The sequence below is a fragment of the Empidonax traillii genome, unplaced genomic scaffold (genome assembly GCF_003031625.1).
Source record: "Empidonax traillii isolate 1590-97213 ecotype Southwest subspecies unplaced genomic scaffold, ASM303162v1 scaffold10:size5872457, whole genome shotgun sequence".
In the NCBI taxonomy this organism is placed as follows: Eukaryota; Metazoa; Chordata; class Aves; order Passeriformes; family Tyrannidae; genus Empidonax; species Empidonax traillii.
In genome coordinates this window covers 5,490,653-5,513,094 of record NW_020955203.1, presented here as the reverse complement: position 1 = coordinate 5,513,094, position 22,442 = coordinate 5,490,653, and the positions used below count along the sequence as shown (strand labels likewise).

General features: G+C 43.2%; 1 protein-coding gene across 10 annotated transcripts in view; it reads left to right on the top strand.

Annotated features, from left to right (window-relative positions):
• Positions 1–15,829, top strand: part of PIAS2 (protein inhibitor of activated STAT 2) — a 23,864-nt gene extending 8,035 nt beyond the window's left edge. The window contains exons 3-16 of one of the 10 annotated variants that reach the window (XR_003571433.1): positions 626–710; positions 1,352–1,402; positions 1,506–1,596; positions 5,396–5,530; positions 7,535–7,640; positions 8,230–8,303; positions 9,149–9,309; positions 9,905–10,038; positions 10,468–10,639; positions 12,740–12,879; positions 13,394–13,452; positions 14,231–14,392; positions 14,726–14,763; positions 15,449–15,528. Coding sequence is in view for 4 of the 10 variants with exons in the window: in XM_027885682.1 (XP_027741483.1) it covers positions 626–710; positions 1,352–1,402; positions 1,506–1,596; positions 5,396–5,530; positions 7,535–7,640; positions 8,230–8,303; positions 9,149–9,309; positions 9,905–10,038; positions 10,468–10,670; positions 12,740–12,879; positions 13,394–13,452; positions 14,726–14,763; positions 15,446–15,634 (1,466 nt within the window). In the remaining 6 variants the exon portion in view is untranslated. Of the gene's footprint in view, positions 1–625; positions 711–1,351; positions 1,403–1,505; positions 1,597–5,395; positions 5,531–7,534; positions 7,641–8,229; positions 8,304–9,148; positions 9,310–9,904; positions 10,039–10,467; positions 10,671–12,739; positions 12,880–13,393; positions 14,393–14,725; positions 14,764–15,445 lie in introns of all 10 variants that reach the window. The other 9 variants (XR_003571426.1, XR_003571432.1, XR_003571428.1 and 6 more) reach the window with 9 other exon arrangements.
• The last annotated feature ends 6,613 nt before the right edge of the window (positions 15,830–22,442 follow it).

Here is a 22,442-nt window from a genome sequence, read left to right as displayed (position 1 = left end):
ACTATTGACCTTTAGTACTAAAATCTTGCTGCTTCCTGTGGCTGACAGACAAGTTGGATTCTGATGGTGAAGATGTAGGGTTGTTTTTTGTTCGTTTGGAGGTTTTTTATCAGATGCTACTGATGCATAATTCCAGACATGAAGTCTAGCTGGCTTCTCTGGCACTAGGGGTTGTGGTCTTTCCCTCCCTCCCTAAAGGTTTAGTTACCTGTAGCTGTTTCTGAATTTTCCAGCTGCCCACTGATAACTTCTGGTGCACGTTCTCTTCCTGTAGTATGTTACAGGAGCTGCCAGCGTCTCCGTGGTCCTCCTTTTGTCAAGTATCCAGTGTAATATTTTGTTGTGTGTTTGTTTGAACCTTTCTCCTTTGGGAGGGAGGATTGTAACAGTTTGCCAAGCTACTTTAGTACGGAAGTGTAACATGATGTTAAGCCATCGGAGTGTAGTTGGATGAATGATTTGTTCCATTGCTTTCCTTGTGACAGTTACGTGCAATTCAGCCACAATTTGAGTTGATATTCAGTGACTTATGCCTCATTCCAGGAAAAACTCAATTGTAGATCCTGCTTTACTCAATGACTTTAATCACCATGGTTCAACCTCTTTTGTGTCTCTCTTTTTCTAGTACAGAGCAGTATTCAGCGTTTCCAAGAGAAGTTTTTTATCTTTGCTTTAACACCTCAGCAAGTCAGAGAAATCTGTATTTCCAGGTAAGAAATAAGAATGTGGCATAATATAACTACACTTCTGCAAAATTTTGGGAGAAAGTGTGGGGTTTTTCGTTAATTTTGTTCATCACATGCTCTGTAGATGCAGAGAGATGATCCTCACTGAGGTTATGCTGAGTTTATCTGTCATGTTTTCTTCAGGAACTACTGTGCATAGAATTTGTGTGCATTTGGGGTAAATCCTACCCCATTAAAGAGTTAACATTTACTGATTTTTAAGTAATTGTCACTATTTAGAGAGGTGGAAAACTTCTCTTCCCTGCATGTTTCCTGTCTGCAGGAATGGAAGGCTGCTTTTATCGTTTGTCCCAGCGTTCATGTTGTTGCAAGACCTGTGATGCAAACCAAAATAATTCATAGGTGCTTTTTGCTCTCTAGAAGCATCAAACTTTATTGCTACTATAAACTCTTGATAGAGGATGCTGATCCTGAAGTCCTGCATAACTTGGCAGTAGCTAAACAGAAGTGTCGGTTGTAAGACTTGTTCATAGCTCAATAAAAGAAAAATAAGAGCAAAGTTTAGTGATGCTGGGGCAGGTGTGCCACTTCTGTTTGTGTATAATTGGAATATGAGTCCTGCTGTCTTAATGGGTACTTCTCTTTTTCTCTTCTCTTTGTCACAGGGACTTCTTGCCCGGAGGCAGGAGAGACTACACAGTCCAAGTTCAGCTAAGGTACCTTTTCCGTAGCGTTCTCTTGGAACTTCTTAATTGGCTAATGTAACATAAGTCTGTGGGGACACTTGAGAATTATGCGTTCTCCTTTTTGTGGACACAGGTTATGCCTAGCAGAGACAAGCTGCCCTCAAGAAGATAATTATCCTAATAGTTTGTGCATTAAAGTAAATGGGAAGCTGTTTCCATTGCCGGTAAGTGTTTGTACTCATTTGTGGCTTCTTGGTGACTTGGGGGGTGGGAATGTGTTTTTCTGTAATGTTAGCTTTCTGAAATAGTCAGGCTGTTAGTTATCACTGAAATTCTTCTCATGTTAGGCATGTGGTTTGTACATTTGCTGTGTGAGATAGCCATTACTGCTGTTAATCATGTTACAGCCACTGCACGGAGTAATTGTGTTTTAGCAAACCTCTTCTGTTGCAGTTAATGTAACAGAATATGTCAGAAACAAACCAAATCCTCCTCATAAGTCCTTAGACTGAGTTTATTTGAGGGTGGTAGTTCTTGCTGTGTGGGCAATCTGAATTTGTGACAGGCCTAAGTTCTTCCTTGTCACAAGGGACTGGCATCACTTTCTTGTGTTTTGCTTGTGCATTGCCCTGCATCTGCTCTGGGTAGAGCAGAGTTCATTGTGGGGGTGAAGGACAGTCATTTTTTTAGGGTTTCTTGCATTTGCTGATACTGGGACAGAACAGTGTTGGCAGTCACACTTCACTGGTGTCTGATGTTGCAGTACAGGGGCAGGATCACCTGCTTGGATATACGCAGGAAGGGAAAAGCAGTCTCATTCTCGAAATACCTCTGGAATAGGTTTCTCTATTCAAGAGAACAGAGAGAAACTCTTACACAACCCATTCAGAAATAGTTGTGGAATCTATAGAAGATGGAAAAAGTCATAGTATAGAGATTTTTTTCGGCAGTGGGTTTGCAAAGGTGCTGGATGGGGTGATAAAGTGTGAAACTTCTTTTTCAGAATGCTTGTAAACACCTTGGTGTGCCACTGTGTTGTCCTGTACCCTCCCTCCCTTATGCAACCATGGCTTTTTTTTTTTTTTTTTTTTTTTGGTGCCTCTTTGCAGCTTAAATGAGACTCTTAAGCTCCTCTTCCTCCTGCTTCTATCTTCAGGGTATAAGAGGGTTTCTTTTGTATGTTTTCTGGTCAGTTAGGGGTGGCACTTTTTGCAAGTACCACTTACATTCTCTGTGATGACCTTGAGCATTTTCTCCTTTCTTTGGCAGATTCTTTTAATTTCTTACCAACCCAAAAGAATTGGGTCTGTTGTTATCTTGTGGACATCAGTGTCTTGTTAATACAGGTTACAGTTTTTATAGGAGTTAATATAGTTTACACCCTGCTGTGCTGTGTTGTACTCTCCATTTTGTGAGTAACTTGTCACAGTCATGGTAGAAACTGTTTGCAGTCTTGGATTATTGCTTTGCTTTAGATATAAATCCTGCAGATTCTTCCTGCGTGTCATAAGATGATTCTTTCATCTCTTTAGCAGAACTTTAGGTGAGAAACTGAATAAAACACTGTTGTCTTGGCAACTTCCTTTCCCCTCCCCCTGCACTATGAGCTAAATGACAAATACAGTCTCAGTCTGAGTGCTTCTGCAGACATTTTTTTAGTTGATTTGTTCACTGTCTGCATCCTCTGATGCAGAGGTTCCTTTCTGTTCCGGGAAGTGTAAGATAACCTCCTTCCCTCAAAGACCAGCATTGTCTGTCTCAGTAGTGTTGGTGTCAGGTAACTAATGAGTGATACCAGTCTCTGGTGCCAGCTTGCACAGCTCATAAGTGAGCACTGTCCTGTCTTTCCCTGGTATGGCAGTTCTCCCCTCCGCAGGTGTCTGTAAGTTATTCTTGGTCATCTCCTTGGCTGCAGTCCTTACCAGAAGCTTCATGGAAATGCTGCCAGTGTGCCAGTGCCAGTTCAGGTTGTGCCTGGTCATGTTAACACTGTGTTTCCTTGTATTCCTGCATCTGTGTCCTCCTCTTAGTGTTGGTTCTGAATTAAAAGGAATAAATGTAGAGATTGCCATTCTGGTAACAAGGATTTGATACTTGCTGCGCTTCTCCTGTTGACTTCTCCTGTAGGGAAGTCAGAAGGTAATTTGCTTTTTGTCTCAGGGGATCTCCACGGACCACCGCAGGTCCCTTTCAAAGGCCAAATATACCAGGGCAGGTCTGAAATAGCCAGATAGAAGAGCAGCCTTCTTTCTGTAGATAAATTTCCTGGCTATAGCAGATGATACCTGCTTTCAATAATATGGTTCTTGAAAGAAGCGTGGAAGACTTAAGGTCCAAATAATGTTGGCAGTTGCTTGCCACTGGAGTTGGCAGCCTGACTAAACAGGCCATTCTGGTTGTGAAAGACAAGCAGAGTGCTCTCAGCTCCTGGAGGATAGGAAGGGAAGGTTTCAAATTTGTTGTAGGAGTATTAGGGTGAATCTGTTCTCAAGAAAGAAGCCTGTGGAAGAAAACCTCAACAGAAGCTTCACTGAAATGAGTCACGTGCACTGCAGAGTCTGTCTCTAAAAAGGGAAAAAGATTGGGAAATGTAAGAGAATTTACATTCTTTCTTTTCTGAAAGCAGGACAGCTTCACTGTAGGTTGGAGGCAGCAGGGTTATTTTGACTGGTATGGTATGGTATGGGTGGAAATACCCTCCTAAATATTGCAAGAGTGGTGTATTCATTCACATAAGCTCATTAGTAGAGAAAGGCCTGCTATAGCAAAGCTTTAGGGATATATAGTCTATAAATGGCTGCAGCTGTTTTGTCTCGTTAAAGAAATGGCAAATCATTCCATGTTTTAAATGTGAAATTGTCAGCAATCCCCATGAGTTTGTATTCTGGGGTAAAGCACATATGGTGAGGTTCCTGGTCACTCATCTGTGGTAAGCACCACTAAAGGCAGTGATTATCCTATGGCATGCTGGTCTAGTGGGTGGAAGAGGCTGTTTTTATCACTTTTTTTTATTATTAGTGTTTTTATTTTCAGACTTACCATCTTTCAAAGTGACTCTTTTCCCAAGCACTAGGCTGTGAATGCATGAGTTTCTCTGGGTAAAGAAATACACGTTTTTTCCAGCATATTCTTTCTGGGAGAGTTTCTTGTGTGAAACAACACTGTCTTGAACTAAATGAAATCTGTCAGTCAGTTCTGTGCAAGACAGAGCTGCAGTCTCTTGTTGGCATCCTTCAGGTGCAGGATGAGTTTGAGGTGAGTGACTGAAGGCTGTCTGTGAGCTCAGAGCAGAGATCCTCAGAGCTTCTGTTGGAGACTGGCTTGTTTTCATCGTGACAGATGCAGGGTGAGAGGAATAAGCTGCAGGCTGATTGCATGCTGAGGAAGTTGGAATGAGATGATCTCTAAGGTCCCTTCCAACCCAAACCACTCTGTGATTCTGTGATCTCTTAAACACAGCTGATATTCCAGGTACAGTCCTCCTTCGGGGGCCTTGGCAGAGGACAGGTGACACTTGTTGCTAATGGGGCCAAGTGTAGTTCATGCAAGACAAAGCAGATACCACGGAGATGTGGGGGTCTTGGAATGAGACTTAGTTTCTTAAACAGAATCAGTGAAGTGTTTTCTCTGTCTGAAACACTGAGTTAACTCTTCATGTCGTGCTGTGTTTGTCACTAAGGCTGTGTGCTTGTGATGTTCCGCTCTCTCCCGCTGGGGTACGGGGCAAAAAGGATGAAGCATCAATAAAACCTTTTCCTCTTCCAGTGAACTTACCTGGTCCCAAACTGTGTTCTCTTCCACCTTTTCAGCACTTCTGTAAAACCCTCTTAAAGCAAAGAATGTCTTATAATTGTGCTTAACGTACAGTGTTAGACTGCCAACGACTGATATTTCTCAGAATAAATGTTGGATTTGGCCTCCAGCCTACAGGGCCTCTAGGTTTACTTGCTTCCCATAGATCTGTTTGAAACAAGTCTGTGTCAGCACACTTGGTAACACATTAATTGTCCTTTCTTCCCACAGGGATATGCTCCACCACCAAAAAATGGAATTGAACAGAAGCGACCTGGCCGTCCCTTGAATATCACATCTCTAGTTAGGCTGTCATCAGCAGTGCCAAACCAGATTTCCATTTCCTGGGCTTCTGAAATTGGGAAGGTAATCTTCATGTTGTGTAGGATGTGGGCAGTTGTCTAAATAACCTCTTGTAGCATCCCTGTCCCCCTGCTGCCTGATGTGGCTGGCAAGGCACGCAACAGCAAGTGTTTAGTGTTAGATGGCTGAACTCACCGTCAGTGCCAGGAAACAAAGTTTGCTCTAAAGTTGTGGTAGTTTTCAGTAACACGTATAAGATTCACATACAGATGGAAAGAATTCCGTGTGGGATTCACATTAGAAACCTTCCTTTTAGGGCTTGTCTGAAATGCATGTCAAAAATAGCAAACCCTTTTCGTGTAAATAGTAAATTCCCCTGTGCGTTTATGAAGGAAAGAAAGGGAGAGTGCAAGGAATTTCTGACTTCATCCTAGGTTTAAATAACTGTTGCAGCACCCTTTCAGCTCTTGGCAAATCAAAAACTACTTATTCCTTTATCTGTGACCAGTTGTGTAAATTCTGGATTCAGTTACCAAAGTACTTTGCTATTTAAGTTGTTCTTGAAAATCAAATTCTATGGACTGAAGGCACCACATGTTTCAAAGTGAGACTCCAGTATAAGCTTTTATATTAAAATTTTAAAAATAAATTGCAGGGAAAGCTAATGTTCAAAAAATAAATGAAGGGCAATGCTGACATCAAAGGGTGATTTTTCTAAATTAGAGATGGAGGGAAAGATCTGAGTTGTTGCTTTCCAATCAAAGCACAGAACCTTTAAATGACTCCAGTGCTGTGTGTGGTCTTGGCTCTCCTGCTGACTCCTGCTTTCTTTCCCCTCCCCGTATTGCCAAAGCATATTCTCATGGAAGCAGATGAGTTGGAATGCTTGGGCATCCTCCCTCTTGCCCTGAGAGGTGAAGTGAGTTCTTTGGCTTAAAGTTGGTGCCAGAACTCGCGTAGCAGCCGTTGCTTTTCATCCTCAAAGTGAGACCCCGGGGGACAGCGTGGGGTGCCAGCAGCTCCTGTGGTGTTGGCATGGACTGGGCTGATAGTGAAGGACTGCTGAGCAAAAGGAGCATAAACCTCTCAGAGCTGGGCAGACTGGAGCCTGTAGCATCCTCTCTGTAGGTAACAGATGGTCGTTCTTTAAGAAAACAAACAAACAAACAAAAATCCTTGTTTCTTAGTGGTTTCATGTGAAATCAGATCGATTTATCTGTATGCCTAGGTAAGAGCTGGTTTTCCTGGAGGTGGTAAAGGAAGAGCAAGGTTGTAGGTGTTGTCTACAGGGTGCAGTAGTGCAGTACCCAGGCAGGGTAGGAGCCAGAGGAAGGTGGCTGGCAGAGAGTGGAAATAAAAGGTCAATGGATTGTGCTTGTTATACAGATGAAACCATTATTATCCTGCAGCAGTGGGGCTTGCAGACTTTTCATTAGTGACCTCAAAGAGAGGGAGTGAGCACTGAACAAAAGAAGCTGGCAAGGGGTGTGAGTTAGGGAGGAGTAGGAAATGCCGGGGAGCAGGGCCAGGCTCAGCAGAGTGAACATGGTGCAACAAAGCTGGGCTTAGAAGAGCAGAACAAGCTAAAGAAAAGGTACAAAGGAACTGGGGCAGTTCTGTGCCATCTGAAAGTGTGGTGTTTGCACCATAAAGACCATTTGTCTTCTGTCATGAGATCCTTTGAACTCCCCACTGACACTGGAAAAGGGAAGGATTTAGGAGACAGATATAAGAAGTTCTTAAATTAAAGACTGTGTGTGTGACATGTGTCGTTATTTAACTGATCTTTTCTTGAAAAGAGCCAAGGTTGTCTCTTGGTTGTGGAATAATTTTTCTTAGTTGTCATAACTAGAGTAAGACCATTGAATTTGATTGCCTGGAGAATTCTGGCGTAGTGTTGGTCTTCCACGAAATCGACGTTGTCTGTCAATGTTTTTAATAATAACTAAGCAAAAAGTCAGGTTTTTGTTTTTACTGTATGCTACAGCTAGTGTAAATAGTGATCTGCTGACACAGTGGAAGTAGTGTATGAAAACAACATTTAACCTTTACTCACTCTCTTCACAGAGTTACTCCATGTCTGTATATCTTGTCCGTCAGCTCACGTCGGCTATGCTTCTGCAGAGGTTAAAACTGAAAGGTATCAGAAACCCCGACCATTCCAGAGCACTAAGTAAGTCTCATTCACTTGCCTGTCTGTACTTTTGGTGGGTGATTGGTGTCTCTCTAAAGCTAAAACTGGTAATACAGAAGGGATTTACAGCATTTTGAGATGAAAGTCCGTGCCCAGGGTGTCACAGGTTCCCTTTGCTGTTGCTGAGCCATCACACTTTATTTCAAGTGAGGTGAGGGTTCCCTGTGCTGGTAGGAAGGACACCTAGAGATCCCATCTGAAATGTCTTGATGGAAATGCCATGGGCACCCATTACTGTGCTGTGAGGTGCAGGTAAATATCCTAAATTCTCTTCACTCCCACCTTACTCACTGATAATAGCTTTATTTATCTCTTCACGTGTTGGGTTGAGTTTGCTCTAATAACCACGTGGCTGTTTAGTGCATCTGCAATCAAAGAACATCAGAGAATATTGTGATGCAGTTTGCCAGTCACTGATGAGTAGTGAAGCTGTTGTTTGATATTGCTATGAACTAGTTTCCTAAATGCTTAATTTTTTTTAGAGGGCTGGAGAAAAGTACATGTACCAATGAATCAAGATTAGCATTTGAAATAATGATGTCTGTGTATAACTTCTTTATTTTAATAGTTAAAGAAAAGCTAACTGCAGATCCTGATAGTGAGATTGCCACAACCAGTCTGCGGGTATCTCTGATGTGTCCTGTAAGTATGGCTGGAAGTTTACAGATACAGATTTGTATTTTCATCTGCAGTGCAGAATTGGGCTGCTTCTCAGAAGCCCTGCTTTAGAAACCTCACCAGCTTTATGTTTTGTATTAATGAGCCAATATAAAGTAGTGGGGAGAGGGGTGCATGTAAAGCACTTGGCTGTAGCAGCAGTCACCCAGCTGTGGTTAGAACTGTGAATGCCTCGGCTGTGATGCACTGGGGCAAGTTGCTGCTTGTGTGTGTACAGTACTGTCTGTAGAGGGAGTAATCCTGTACATTGAGGTGTTAAGGCTAATGGGGCTGGTTTATTTATAATGAAAAGATACGGTAAAAGTGAGTAAAATCTCGTACCTCCTCATCTTGGTGGCTTTGCTTATACTGCAGCTGCCATAGCAAACGTAAGTTGATCACCTTGTAACAAGGTAATGTTGCCTTGGGGTTTCTCTTCCCAGGTGGAAATTGATCATTCTGAGTCCTACTAGTATGTGGAGCTCGGGAAAACCCCTGAGTTGTTCAGTAAAAAGAAAGTTGTGAAAGCGGGTGGTTCAGTAAGTAGGTAGTTTATTAAAAATAAGATCCTAGAAATAACATTGTTGCAGGTCCACTAGAAACGTTCCTGACTGTTTGCAGCTTTGTGAAGCATTTGAATATGGATTAATTGTTCCTTTAGGAGCATTGTACGTCCTGAGGGGGTGGATATGTTGGCAGCACCCTTAGCCCAGGGCGCCTCTGTAGGAGCAGAGAGAGCTGTTTCACCCAGTGCCTCCGGATTCTTTGTTAGCCATCCAGGCCTGCTTCTGTCGGCTGTTTTGACACTCTTTTAAATGCATCTTCTGCAGCTGGGAAAAATGAGACTGACAATCCCCTGCCGGGCTGTGACTTGCACACACCTGCAATGTTTTGATGCTGCTCTTTACCTTCAAATGAATGAAAAGAAGCCTACCTGGATCTGCCCTGTCTGTGACAAAAAGGCAGCTTACGAGAGCCTAATACTAGATGGGTAAGAGACTGGATTTGACGATTACAGTTACTTAAAAGTTTTCATTATGTACTTGACATCTGCTTTTGTTCTTGAGGTTTAGCCATTTCATACTACTTTTTTGTCAAAATACTTTAGAGTGGGAGGATCTGCTAGACTCTGTTAGTTTCTCCTCTCATGTAAAGAACTGTGTGAGTTATCACCTAGCTGCATCACAAGACTCTAGAACCTCGGTGTATTTCCTCTGGAGGAATCCAAATGTGACATGTAGGGATAGGCCTTCCGTTCACGTCTCTATCTCTGAAAGGTGTTAACTTCAAAGTTTAGCTCCTAAAAAATTGTCAAACTTGGTTCAAAAGGTGATGATTTCCACTTTTGTATTAAGATCTGTGCATTGCAGTAATCATGGAGTGAAATATGGATAGGTTGGGATAATCTTTTCTGATATCTGCAAAGGCTGTAATTACAGGCTTTCAGGTAAGAGGAACTAAGAAGAGAGTAGATGCAGTGTGGAAGAGTGGGTGGAAGGTGATCATAACTATCTTTTCTACTGTGTCTCCTTTTCACTTAGAAGAAAAATTTCACTTGGAGTCAAAAGGGAAAATTTATTTTTCAGGCTCTTTATGGAAATCCTTAATGAATGTTCAGATGTGGATGAGATCAAATTCCAAGAAGATGGCTCCTGGTGCCCCATGAGGCCAAAGAAAGAAGCTGTGAAAGTCTCAAGTTCTCAGTGCACCACAATAGAAAGTATGTACATCTGAGTACTGATTGCAAACCAGCAGAAAGTCTTGGAGACTTAGTTGTAGCTTGGATAATGTATGTGGATGTTGGTGTTTGTTTTGTGGAGGGCCTAGTACTTCTGACTGTCTTGTAATTTGAACTAAGAAAGAAAGAAAGTGCAATTTTGGGCTTTGTCTTTACTTTTTATAATAGCAGTTAAGAAAATTAAAAGGTTGCTTTTGCATCCTTAAACTGATAAGTGAAGACAAAAGTTTGTGCTTTCATATTCTCAGTGGGACACAGAATTAGTCATGGAACAGTTACTGGGCCGTAACGTTCTCTGTAGTGGCCAGGAAGGTGATCTATAAAGCAGGATCTGAGTTCCTGGTTCTGTTGCAAATAGAAACTGCTGATGTCACCAGCCTTTAGAGAACAGTGCTTTGTTTTCTTCTTCAGGTTCCAGTGTTGTCAGCAAACCCTGTTCTGTGACAGTGGCCAGCGAGGCTAGCAAGAAGAAAGTTGACGTTATCGACCTGACAACAGAAAGCTCTTCTGATGAAGAGGATGATCCTCCTATCAAAAGGAAGTGCATTTACATGTCTGAAATACATGGGAGCCCAACCAAAGGGTTTGTTAATTTTAAAATTAGTTGTTATTCTGTAATGTCTCAGATAAACTGATCTGTGGAGAAGTGGACTTGGGATCCAGCTCCACACTTCCAGAGGAGCATGTCTAGGCCTCTCCTTGCAGAAGGTTGTATTGATACGGTAACTTTGTCCAGGCAAAACACTATTAAATAGTCTTACGCCTCACAAAAGACTTGCACTGACACTGACACTTGGCTGCTGTGGCTTGCAGGGATGCTTCTCCATAGAAAAGGGAAGCTGACTAATCTAATGGGGAGTGTTCTCATGAGAAAGTAGATTATGCCATGTGGAGGAGTTTTGTGCATTCTTGCTAAGTTAGTGTCATCCTAAAGTGTGATCCCTTATGTTGCTGTTTGTTATGCCCTTTGCATGGTGTTTCATCCAAGGGAGGCACTGTGCTGTTTTGAATCGAGACATTCTTTTCCTCTACCTCCCTGATAAGCTCTGGAATGTCTTGAACGCTCTTGTTGGCCGTGGTTATCAGTCAGTCCTGCACCTTGCTTGGCACAGCAAACAACTTCCCAAGTCCTCTGTCAGCTACTCCATCGTTATAATCAGGCCTAATTTCAGCACCAGGCTTGATTTGACTGCTGTGCCGCCTTATCTCTGTCCTGATCTGTCAGCTCAGGTTCTATTTGTGGCTTCCATAATGCTCTTGCTCATGGCCTGTGGGGCACTGGAGACCTGCAGGGAGTGAGGGCACTGGTCAGGCTTGCCAGCACTCGCTGCTTCAAGCTCAGCTTTCAGTAATGGCTCATCAGTCAGTGTTGCTGCATGTGTGTCTGTGTCTTGTACTAAAATAATAGTAAATAACCCCAGACTCCGTTTGTTTCACCAGAGGAAATGAGCAGGTGCTCTGTGTCTCTAGTCCACAAGAAGGTGTGTGTGGTCTTAGGCGAGCAGAGAGTCGGTCATCTTCAACCACTTTCAGCAGTAATACTGAAATGCTGTTGCTTTTTTGTGAGGACTGTGGAGGAATCCTTCTGCAAGAGACCCTATTTCTTATTTTTAACGAGAAAAAAGAGCTACAAATGCATCTCCTAATGAAATTTCAGAAGGCACCAAGACTTTCTTCCCTGCTTCTGTGTTTGAGATGGCTACCTGCAACCATAATTGTAGGAGGAACGAGTTTTCTTGTCTCTCTATGACCCTTGTGTTTTCCTTGCTTTTTGGGTATGGATGTGGCATTTTTATTCTTCAAATCCAAGTCAAAGCCAGGCTTTTGGGCAACAGCTTATCTCCTGTAAACAGTGCTATCTGCTAGTTTTGGCAAAACTGTGAGGTGTCTTATAGGCAGGTTGGTGAAATGTGAGAGGTGCTTGAGAAGGGAGGGTCTGAAATCCAAGTTTCTGACACCAGAAAGTAGCTTGAAGACTGGAGTCTGGAGAGGAAGACATGAGTGGATAACACTCATGGCTGGAGAGAGTGATGTGTAGCAGCTGGGTACAGAATTCTGGGTGTTTCCACCTGACTTAGAGTTTATGAACTATTTTATTCATGTGGCCGGTGCCTGAGCACCTGTGGTGGTGTCTGTAACAGCATTGAGAAGAGGTCGGGCAGCAGGAGGCAAGGCAGTAAGGTTGGAGCTGGCTGCATGCTCCTAGACAGCCAAACTTCGCTTGGGGTGAGGCTTTGAGTAAAGATGGGCTTGTATTTTAATTGCCACGTGTGTAGCCTGTGCTCCAGGGGCTGGATAGTGGTCAGGCGTGCCCTTGGCATGAGGAGCAGTTCTGAGGAGGAATCAAACTGAGCACTTCTGACTGTGTCCACCTGCACATCCCTCTGGGCGTGCTGACAGACACCCATTTGTGTCTCTGTCACCAATGACTCCAGCACTGTACTTTTGTTTTAATGCCAACTTGCTGTTATGCCACAGTTGCTGTTGAGAGCCCAGATACGGTCATGTTATTATGAAGGCTGTTATGAAAGAGGAAATTAGGGTGGATACTTTGTAGTGAGTAGCCACGCTGGAGTCATGTTCTAACCCAGCGACTTGTGAATGAGAGTGCACAGCAGTGCCCGCTTTCTCTTCTGCAACTAACGGCCAGGTTGTTTGTAATTTCCCCTGCTGTCTGAAACAGGGTTCTCATGTACCAGCCATCCACTGCCAGAGTGCCCAGCGTGACGACGGTCGATGCTGCTGCTATTCCTCCTTCATTAACGGAGTACCCAGTACCATTCCATCACCCACCAATATCCAGTATTTCATCAGACTTGCCAGGTAGGTGCCGGATGTTTTCCGTGTGTGTTCTGACAGCATTAATAATTTAAGGGGGCAGGGAGGAGGGGGGGGAAATGTTGAAGAATTGATTAACACTTTGTTGGGGTTTTTTTTTTCTAATGGAACAAAACTATATGCAGTATTGCTCTGATGTGATGTCTAGACAAGCGCAGTGCAGGCTGTTTGCCCAGTTTCAGGTTGCATTTCGCAACAGCAGTGTGTGACAGACGTTGCTTTTTGGGGTACAAATTGGCACTTGGGCACAGCAGCCAGAGACTGCTCTCACTGTGCTCAGTCAGACTTTGTGTAAACATCCTGTGGCTACACGCTGTAGAAGTGATGGAGAGTAGCTGCTTGTTTAAGTTACTAGAGGTGTGAAGGTGCTGACTCATCCCAGCCCTTGGTATAGATACTCTACTTGCTGATTGTAGTGGTGCTCTGTCTAGACTGTATGAAAAAAGGTTAAGGTGAGCTACAATCTGTGAGCTGACCTCTATTGACTTTCTTTACCTAGACATACCCTAAATGCCTATGATGTATTCTTCAACACTGCTGCTAAATATCAGACAAAAGGTGGGGATACTGATTGTTTTCTATCCTGGCTCCTTGAAAAGAACACTTGTATATAGGGACTCTGGGGGTTCTCTTGGCGGGCTGTAACAAACCCAGAGCCCAGGAAGTGGTGACTTGTGGTGACAGGTGTCACTTTGGCCTCCTGTACTTCCCCTCTCCCTGCTCCATTGCCTGTTTCCATGCCTCCCCTGCAACATCTCTGGGTTTTTTCCTCTTCTTTCAGCACCAGTTTGGCAATGAGATGGATATCATTCCCCTTGTTTCTCTGTCCATTTTGGCTCCCTTACTGCTCCCTCCCTCCACTTCTCCCTTGTTATGAAATCAGCTGTCTTCTCAAATTGGGTAGGAGAGTAAGCTGAGAGAATGGAAGTCTAGAACTGTTGTCCATCTGAATCAACAGAAGTTCTAGGACATGCATGAACAAAAGAAGCTGCCAATTCTGTAAATGCAGCTGAGCGTTAAATCTCCTCCAAAATTTCTCTCTAATGGAGAAGAGGAGGAGAGATGTCACTGGCCAGAACAGATCTGGAGGTAAGGGGAGAGGGAGGGAGGAAGTTTATCATTTCTTTCTGTTGGCATAGCAAACACAAGGCCAATATTTAGAAACAAAACAAAAAAAAACGTGGTAATTTCTCATTGGTTTCATAGTTCTAAACATCTTGCCCTAAATGCTTACACACTAATGGTGTTTAAGATGGACGCTAGTTGTCACTGCTCTTAGAGGATATACTTTGAACTACTTGTAGTTTCCTCTTCTTCATTCCTTTCATTTGTCTAGACACAAAACGGGGATGATATTAGAAATGTTTCCTTATTGGCTGCCCGTGGGTGGAGGAAGAGACCTGCTGCTTGTTTTTGGACTTGTGCATGTTGTGACTTTACTTCATTCCAGCATCTTTAATGTGATGACACTCTTCATGTCCCAGTTTGGCCAAGTCAGGTACAATATGCAGTGAAACTTGCATTATGAACCAACAGCTCCAAATGGCAACCTCCATCTAAGCAACCACATTGAACCACCCTGCAATATCCAGTGAATAATACATCATTGTCATCCTCATTCTTAAAAAGAGCCACTTGTACTAGATAACTCGTTTTGCTGCTGCCTGAAGTAGTCATTGAGAGTGGTGTCACAGTGGTATATTCCATTTAGAAGCTGTGTATCAATTGCAAAATCTGTTCTACAACCACAAAAAAAAAAAATTCCTTAAATTTGCTGTGTGTGGAAAAAAAAGAGAGACTTGTCAATTTATTATCCTTCTCTTCTTCCTAGGTCTGGATTTTCTTTCGTTAATCCCAGTTGATTCGCAGGTAAGTGTCTGAACTGCTGTGGCATTAATTTCCAAGTCTGATTTTTGTGACATTCTGCTCCAATAATTATCAGGGTGCTATTGTCATCCAAACCCTGTTTGCAGTCCACCTGCTTGGACCTAACCTCAGACCAGGAAAATCTGTTTCCCCAGCGAGAGCTGGTAATATGGATGCACTGAGGAGGATTCTATTTAGCCTTACTATGATAAATCCAGGCCTGGAAACTTGCTCCTTACTGGTAGTTTGCCTTTCTAAAGCAAGTACACGCTCAGCACTAACTTTAATACAGCCTTGGTGGTGAGGGCCTGGCACAGAGAAGCTGTGGCTTCCCATCCCTGGAAGTGTCCAAGGCCAGCTTGGACAGTGCTTGGAGCAACCTGGGATAGTGGGAGGTGTCCCTGCCCGTGGAGGGGTGGTTGGAATAAGATGATCTTTAAGGTCCCCTCCAACCCAAACCACTCTGGGATTCTTTGAAAAGCAGAAAGGGGAGGATGATGGGGAAGGGCTTGTGTCCGCCATCTGCTTTTACTCTCAGTTTGCACAGCTCTGGTTCTTGCCGTGCACACCTTCACAGTGTTCCACTGGAAACTTGTCTGGTGCTTGTTGTAGGGAAGATGTATCTTCAGAGAATACATTTCCCTCGTGCAAGTTAGTCTCTTCACTCTTCATTGTTTGTTTCAAGCAGTACTGTCCTCCTATGTTTTTGGATAGTCTCACCTCAACCTTAACAAGCAGCACGCCTGGCAGCATCATCACCTCAACCAGCCAACAGGAGAGCAGCACGCTCGTTAGCTCCTCGGGCAGGGCCGAGGCCGGGGTGATAACCAGCAGCAGCGGCGGCAGCGCTCCTGACATCATCTCCCTGGACTGACACTCGGGGCAGCACCACGGGACTCCCGCAGGCATTGCACAGAGCTGCAGCTCCTCCCTCTGGAGCTCCGGCGTCATCACCCCGGAGGTCATCCTGGCGTTTATTTCGAAAGGATTTTCCCTTCTGGAAAGTGGGGTTTAATTTGTTGATGCCAGGAAAAAAAAAAAAAAAAAAAAAAGGCGATAAGTTGGTTGGTTGGTTGGTTTATTTCCCCCTCCCCACCTCCCCCGCCCCGCTCATTAAGTAGCTGGTGTAGGAAGGGCCCCTGGAGAACATTTGTTTTTGCTTTTGGTTTGTTCTGGGAACACTGCCTTTTTGTTGCTAGGTGGATTCCATAAATGTTTTCTTATTTTGTTGTAAGAAACAGCAATAATGTAAAAACTAATAAGGTTGGTTGGTTGGTTGTTTTTTTTTTTTTTTTAAATAAATAGAGGAACTTAATCGTTCTAGAACAACCACCAGGACAAAGGTGCAGAAGTGTATGAGTTAGTGAATTCTTAATATTTTCACTGGGGCCTGTAATAAACTTCATTACGACAATGAAGCTTTGAAATAGCCATGACGTGTTGTTTGTCTTGTTCCCCACCTCCCCCTTACCTGGGGATATGTAGGAAACCTCTGTAAATGGGATTGTTTGGGGGGGTTTTTTCCTAATTTCATGTTTTTCTCAAATGCAACAAGATCCTGGGCTGTAACTTCTTCCTCTTTTATGTTCTTTGGGCTGGGAAGGGGACAGACTATCTATGCAAACCCTGCATCACACAGTCTCGGTGTTGCCATGTTGGAATCAGGACACATCCCCACCACCAAAAACTCCACCTATGCAGTTGAGGGTGCAGTTGCTTTCTGTGCCAACTGTAAGGAGACAAAATGGGAATCACCTTCTCAAGTGCAGATGTATTTGCAAGGATTTCTTGCTCACGGTTTCTGTCACTTCAGTAACTTCTGTATCCCACACGGGAATACTGCACGTGGGCTGTGGGGGAGGCTTGGCTTTTTGGAAGACAGAAGCCATAGCTGCACAGTGTCGCCACCTAATTGGAATTATGTGTTTAGGGCTCAATGATGCTTTGTCCCATGTTTCCTGGCCTCCTGATTGTTGCTTTTCTACTTTAAAGGGAACAATTTCCTCTTGTTTTACTCCTCTGAGTGTGCTGCTTTGTTCGTGTATGTGCGGTGTCTGCCATACACCTGGGGATAACCTCAGCAGTACTGTATGTGGAAGAGGTTACAGACTAGGAAAAAAGTCATTTTCATAGAGCTGGAATAATGGTATTGTCTATGTATGCTGGCATAGCTTCCAAGTGGTGTGTTTTCTGTTGAATAAATGTATTTGAGATTATTCTTTCCCTAATGTGAAGGCTTCACTTTTTTTCCTAATTTTATGTTCCTCTTTTGTTATTTCTTTAATTGGATGTCTGGTGCTTTTTGCTCTCCATTGCTGTTACAGTACTGAACAAAGTACATGGATGAGAAATATTGAAGCAGGATGTTTTGTATCTCTTGTCTACCCTGTACTCCCACCTTTAATGCTGCATTACTGTTCCTTATTGCCTTTTTTTTTTGTATGATATTTCACAGCAGTCTTGAGTTCACATGTTGGTCTTAATAGTGCACCTAGTCTTTTTTTTCTTTTTCTGTTTAATTTTTTGTACCTGTTAAGGATCAGTTTTTAGCATGATTTATTTCCTATAAAACCATGCTTCTCGGGAAGTTTTTTCCTGATGGCCTGCAGCAGATCAATGCTTTCTTTATCACCATTGCACAGTGACTTGAACTGTAAGTAGAGTGTGGAGAGAGGCTCCAGAATAAAGCATTTAAAACTGATCTTTGTTATTGAAGATGTTTTTTTTTTTCTCTTCTCAAGACACCAGAGAAGTTGTTGGGGTGGGTGGAGAGGGTGGGTGGAGGGGGATGCAGCTGAACTGAGGCCTGCACCTCTCAAGCCCTGCTAAGCAGGACTGTGTTGTAGCTAGATGAGGTTTTGGTTTATTTTTCCTTCAGCAAATTCCAAAATGCGTTCCTGTCGATCCAAGAACTTCTCAGAGAAGGAAAATCTTGGAGGAAAAGTTAGATGACTTCTTACTGCTTTGTTGCCACTGTGGAAAGTTTCTGGTTACTGCTTTGAGCGAACTGTGTCAAATGATACTTTCAAGCCAACTGCAGGAGGAAATAAAGGTGAGATAATTAAAGGTGCTGGTAACAGCATGCAATGAAAGCCTTCTTACACCAACTGGCCTTTTTTTGTTTTCTTTTTCCCTCACCCATCCCTTTGCTACGACTTTTTCTGCAGTTCCTGCAAGTGAACTAGCTGCTAAAATCATAGTGACAGAAAGGCTCTACCTTCCTGAAGGCTCTCAGCCTGAGCTGGCTTCTGATTTTCATGCTCCAGGAAGGTATGCACCTGTTGAGCAGCAGGAATTCAGATCTTTCCTGAACGGGAAAATAGTGTGTCCAGCAGGGTCAGGGCAGTGCCCGTCCCTGTGCTGGCCCTGCTGAGGCTCCTCCAGTGCTGGGGCAGTTCTGGGCCCTCAGACAGGAGAGACCCTGAGGGGCTGGAGCGTGTGCAGGGAAGGGAACGGAGCTGGGGAAGGGGCTGGAGCAGCAGGAGCGGCTGAGGGAGCTGGGGGGGCTCATCCTGGAGAAAAGGAGGCTCAGGGGGGACCTCCTGGCTCTGCAACTCCCTGACTGGTAGGTGGACCAGGGAACAGTCCTAGTTCTGGCCAGGACAGGATTAATTTTTGGTTGTAGCCAGGAGGAGCACAGCCAGGACCGGAGGTTATTCTGTACCACCTCAGGTCCTTACTGCAAGTGTGGAAAAGGGATTCTGTCCTAGTCAGAGTAGTGGGTTGAGCTTCCCCCTGGGACATTTTGCATGTGAATCTCTTTTGTACCCTTTTGCTATGGGCATTGTTGTTGTTAGGGTTGGTTTTCTTATCTCATTGCCATTTCCAGTAAATCTTTATCTCAAACTGTGATCTTTGTGCCTCCAATTCTCCTCTCCAGCCACCCACAGGGAACTAAACTAGGACATGGGACAAGAGGAAAGGGCCTCAAGTTGTGCCAGGGGAGATTTAAATTGAATATTAGGGGAAAATTCTTCACAGAAAGTGTTCTCAGGCACTGGAAGGGGCTGCCCATGGAGGTGGTGGAGTCCCCATCCCTGGAGGTGTCCAAGGAATGACTGGACGTGGCACTCAGAGCTCTGGGCTGGGGGACAAGGTGGGGGTCAGGCAGAGGTTGGACTCTGTCCTTGGAAGTCTTTTCCAACCTGAATGACTCTGTGATTTCAACATCGGTGGGAATTTTCTGTATCTGCTTTAAATCTGGGTGGGGGATGATCCAAAGTTTACCTGGAACTTTCCAGCCTTTTGCCATCAGTCTCCAAGAGCAGGGAGGATCCCAGCTGGGAAATCAAAGAACCAGTCTTCTGGCTGAGGGGACAAAACCTCAAAAAAGTTCATCAGGAATTCCTGCAAGAGCAACAGGAGAGGGAGATGGTTCCTAGGTTAAAAACAATTGTGGACTAGGCAAACTGTGAAGAACACTGTTACTCGTAGGTGGCTGATTTTTTTTTAAATGTGGATTTTTGACACAGGTAGTGGTGGTCACGTGCAAGGTACATGCAACAACAACCACATAAATCGAATTAGGATGTAATTTTTATTTCTTTTATTTAGTAGGTAATCATGCCATCTCTACACTCTGTTATCACTGTGTGTGTAATCAATGTGATACTCTGAAAACTTTCCATTTCCTTCCTGATTTTATGAGGAAAGAGTATCAGGACAGAACTGGGCAGTGCATTGCACACCATGAAACAGAAGTAATTATAACTTACCTAGGAAGCTATCCGCAGGTGGAACACTCTCCTGCAAGCCTTTGCTTTTATGTGTTTCAGCCACAGTTTGCCAAGGATGAGGATTTTCATCACAAGGATCTCCAGGGAAAAATCTGCCAGTGATCAAAGACACACTGGAAAAACCTGCCTGCCAGTGCTGGATCCCAAATTGGCAGTAAAAAACCTAGTGGGAAGGAAAAAATTAAAATTAAAAAGGGATGAGCCAGCTACTGTGAAAAAATAAAACTGACTTAATTGTGAGTATCTACATAGACAAAATCCTAAAACCCTCTTCCTAACTGTAGTTAGGAAACTACTATTTTGCAGGTTATTCTTTTAAGCAGATTAAAGGCAGCAGAAAGATCTTGTGTGACCAAGTAAATTGGCAGTAAAAAGGCAAACAAAATTCAGTTTACATGGACAGAAAAGTATAGGGGGGGAAAAATATGTTTCATGTGTCTCAGGAACTGACCTGATACAACTTCAGCTCTGCACTGCTTACCATAACTCAAAGAAGTGTTAGTTTAGGGTTCAGAAGTGAAGTGAGAAGTACCTGTCAGGTAGTTCTTGAACCTAATAAGTGCTTGTACCTGTTAGGACAGGAACAGGAAACAAAACATTATGTCCCGTAAAAGCCTGTCCCTTTATTATGTGGTTCCTTTATGACCAAAGCCATTACTGCAGAGAAGGTTCCAGAAGGGGAAAAGAGGTGACCAAAGCCCTGAACTGACTTCCACACAAAAAACCACACTCGAGAGAGCTCAAGCCCCTTCAGCTTGGAAAAGGCAGCAGCACAGTAGGAAGGACACAGAAGGCTAAAAACTAAACAACACTTTAAAAACACCCCCCCAAAATACTCAAAACCAGTCACACAAACACACCTATAAATTATTCTTCTAAGATGTTAAATCGCCAGTTTATACTTTAAAAGTTAAGCATTTAAGTTAAGCATTCTCATTTCATCACTGATTATTTAAGCAGTTACCACAGCCATGTGCTTTGGCAGGGAAGCACCCTCCAAAATAAAACACATTTCTTACAGTTTTACCATGTGAGGAGTCCCAAGTGTGCCCAGTGAAGCCAGTAAACTTCATGTCCTGCTGTCACAGGATGCTCTTGAAGTGCATTTTTAAAGGGGGAAGAGGGAAATGGGTCACACCCACTAAATCTAGGGCCCTGTACCACACTGAAAACTTTCAGGGGCCACATAAGAGGGATCACATTATAAATCTGAGGTAGCCTTAAGATTGGCAGGAGGGTGTAATGCCATAGAAGCTGCTCAGGCTGGCTACTGTATTTTCTACTCTGCTGCTGCTGGTGACCAATTCTTTCTTCCAAACTTGCTGCAAAGGAAAACCTTTACTTAAAATGATGGAAACCCAGCCTGGTGTACAAGGAAAAGTTTGGAATGTGCAAAAGCTGCCACATTTTTCTGGCACCCTCTGCTGTCACCAAAGCCTAGGGGAGCTGCCTGCCAGGAAAAAGGGAGTAAGCTATCTGTTCTGCACTGGAGATGCACGGGGATAACACACTGACAAGCACTCTGATAAAAGCTGTGCCCAAAAAACCCTCACATAGCATTAGAAATGTTACCACTAAAGCTGCAAAGCTCCCCTGCTTTGTCTCAGTGGGTCTCACAAAGTCATCAATGCGAAAAAGTCCTCCATTTTGCAGCTTTGTCCTTACTTGCACAAACCTTTCCCAGCCCTGATGGCCAAGACATATTTTTTAAGCAACTGATCTCATAGATTTCCTACCCATTACCCAGCACTGTAGCCTGGATTTTATTTTTAAAGCAGGTTTTAAAATCTTTCAATTGCTTTTAGGACAGTTAAGACAAACTGGTATGTGAATAGCTGCACTTAGTGATAAGTAAATATTTTTAGGATCGAACATATTTTCCAGGCTTTTCATGGAAGAATTTAATGTGCTAGGAAAATCCATTTATTCAAAGGACAGAAGTTAATGTTTAAACAGTTCAAAAAGAGCTTGTTAAAAAAAAAATCTTTGTTACTCTTTGTGGTTTTCTAGGATATCCAGTGTTTGTTACCCTGAGTGTTTACAGTGATGGAAAGAAAGGAGGGAAGAAAAAAGCAGACCCAAATCGCAACTTTTCCAATGGTGCTGGTAATTCACAAAGAACAACATAATGGTAGTGCATTTTTGACAGCCTCTGGTATTCTGGGAATTGTTTTTTACCCATAGCAGCTTCATGATCAGGTGGCCCCTCATAGAGAAGTTCCAAATTCCTATCAGAGTGGGTTCACACACAAGACACACAAACCTTTAACGAAGTGAAATTGTTATTCTAGGTAACAGACCATTCAAATTTGCTGTATTCCACTTCTGTCTCACCTTTGTCACGTTGTTCTTATTTTTTGTTTTCAGTTTCTACAAAAAGTATGGACCCACTTTAGAAGAAGGGTGGCTTTCCTAAGAGTTAACCTGCTAAACTAAAAGAAGTCTCCCCTTACACCCTTGCAATTAAATGAAGACAAAGTAGTGTTTTATCCTAAAGACAGGATCCAGAACTAGCTGCCAGTGTCCTTATGCAACTTCTTTCCCTGTGTGCTAGTGGCTGATTTGCTGAATTTTCCAGTTGCTGGATCAAAATACCTAAAGGAGGTGTTTGTTTTTATTCAACCAGTTTGAACTTGAGGAATATCCATTTGTCCTGCAAATTTCCACTTTGTTATTAAAAAAAAAAAAAATCCCCAACAATTTCACGAAGTTTCATATTTAAGCAAAGATTAAAACAGCAGAAAGTGACCAATTTGAATATAACCATAACTGTTAGAAGTTTGGGCAGGCAAAGGATGGCTTTTTGTTTGCTTAGGATTTTGAGGGTTTTTTTACTATAAACACTTGACTTCAACATGCATTTTTGCAGATTGGAAAGGGCTTTGAGCAACCTGATCTACTGGAAGGTGTCCCTGCCATGGCAGGAGGTTGGAACGAGTTGATTTA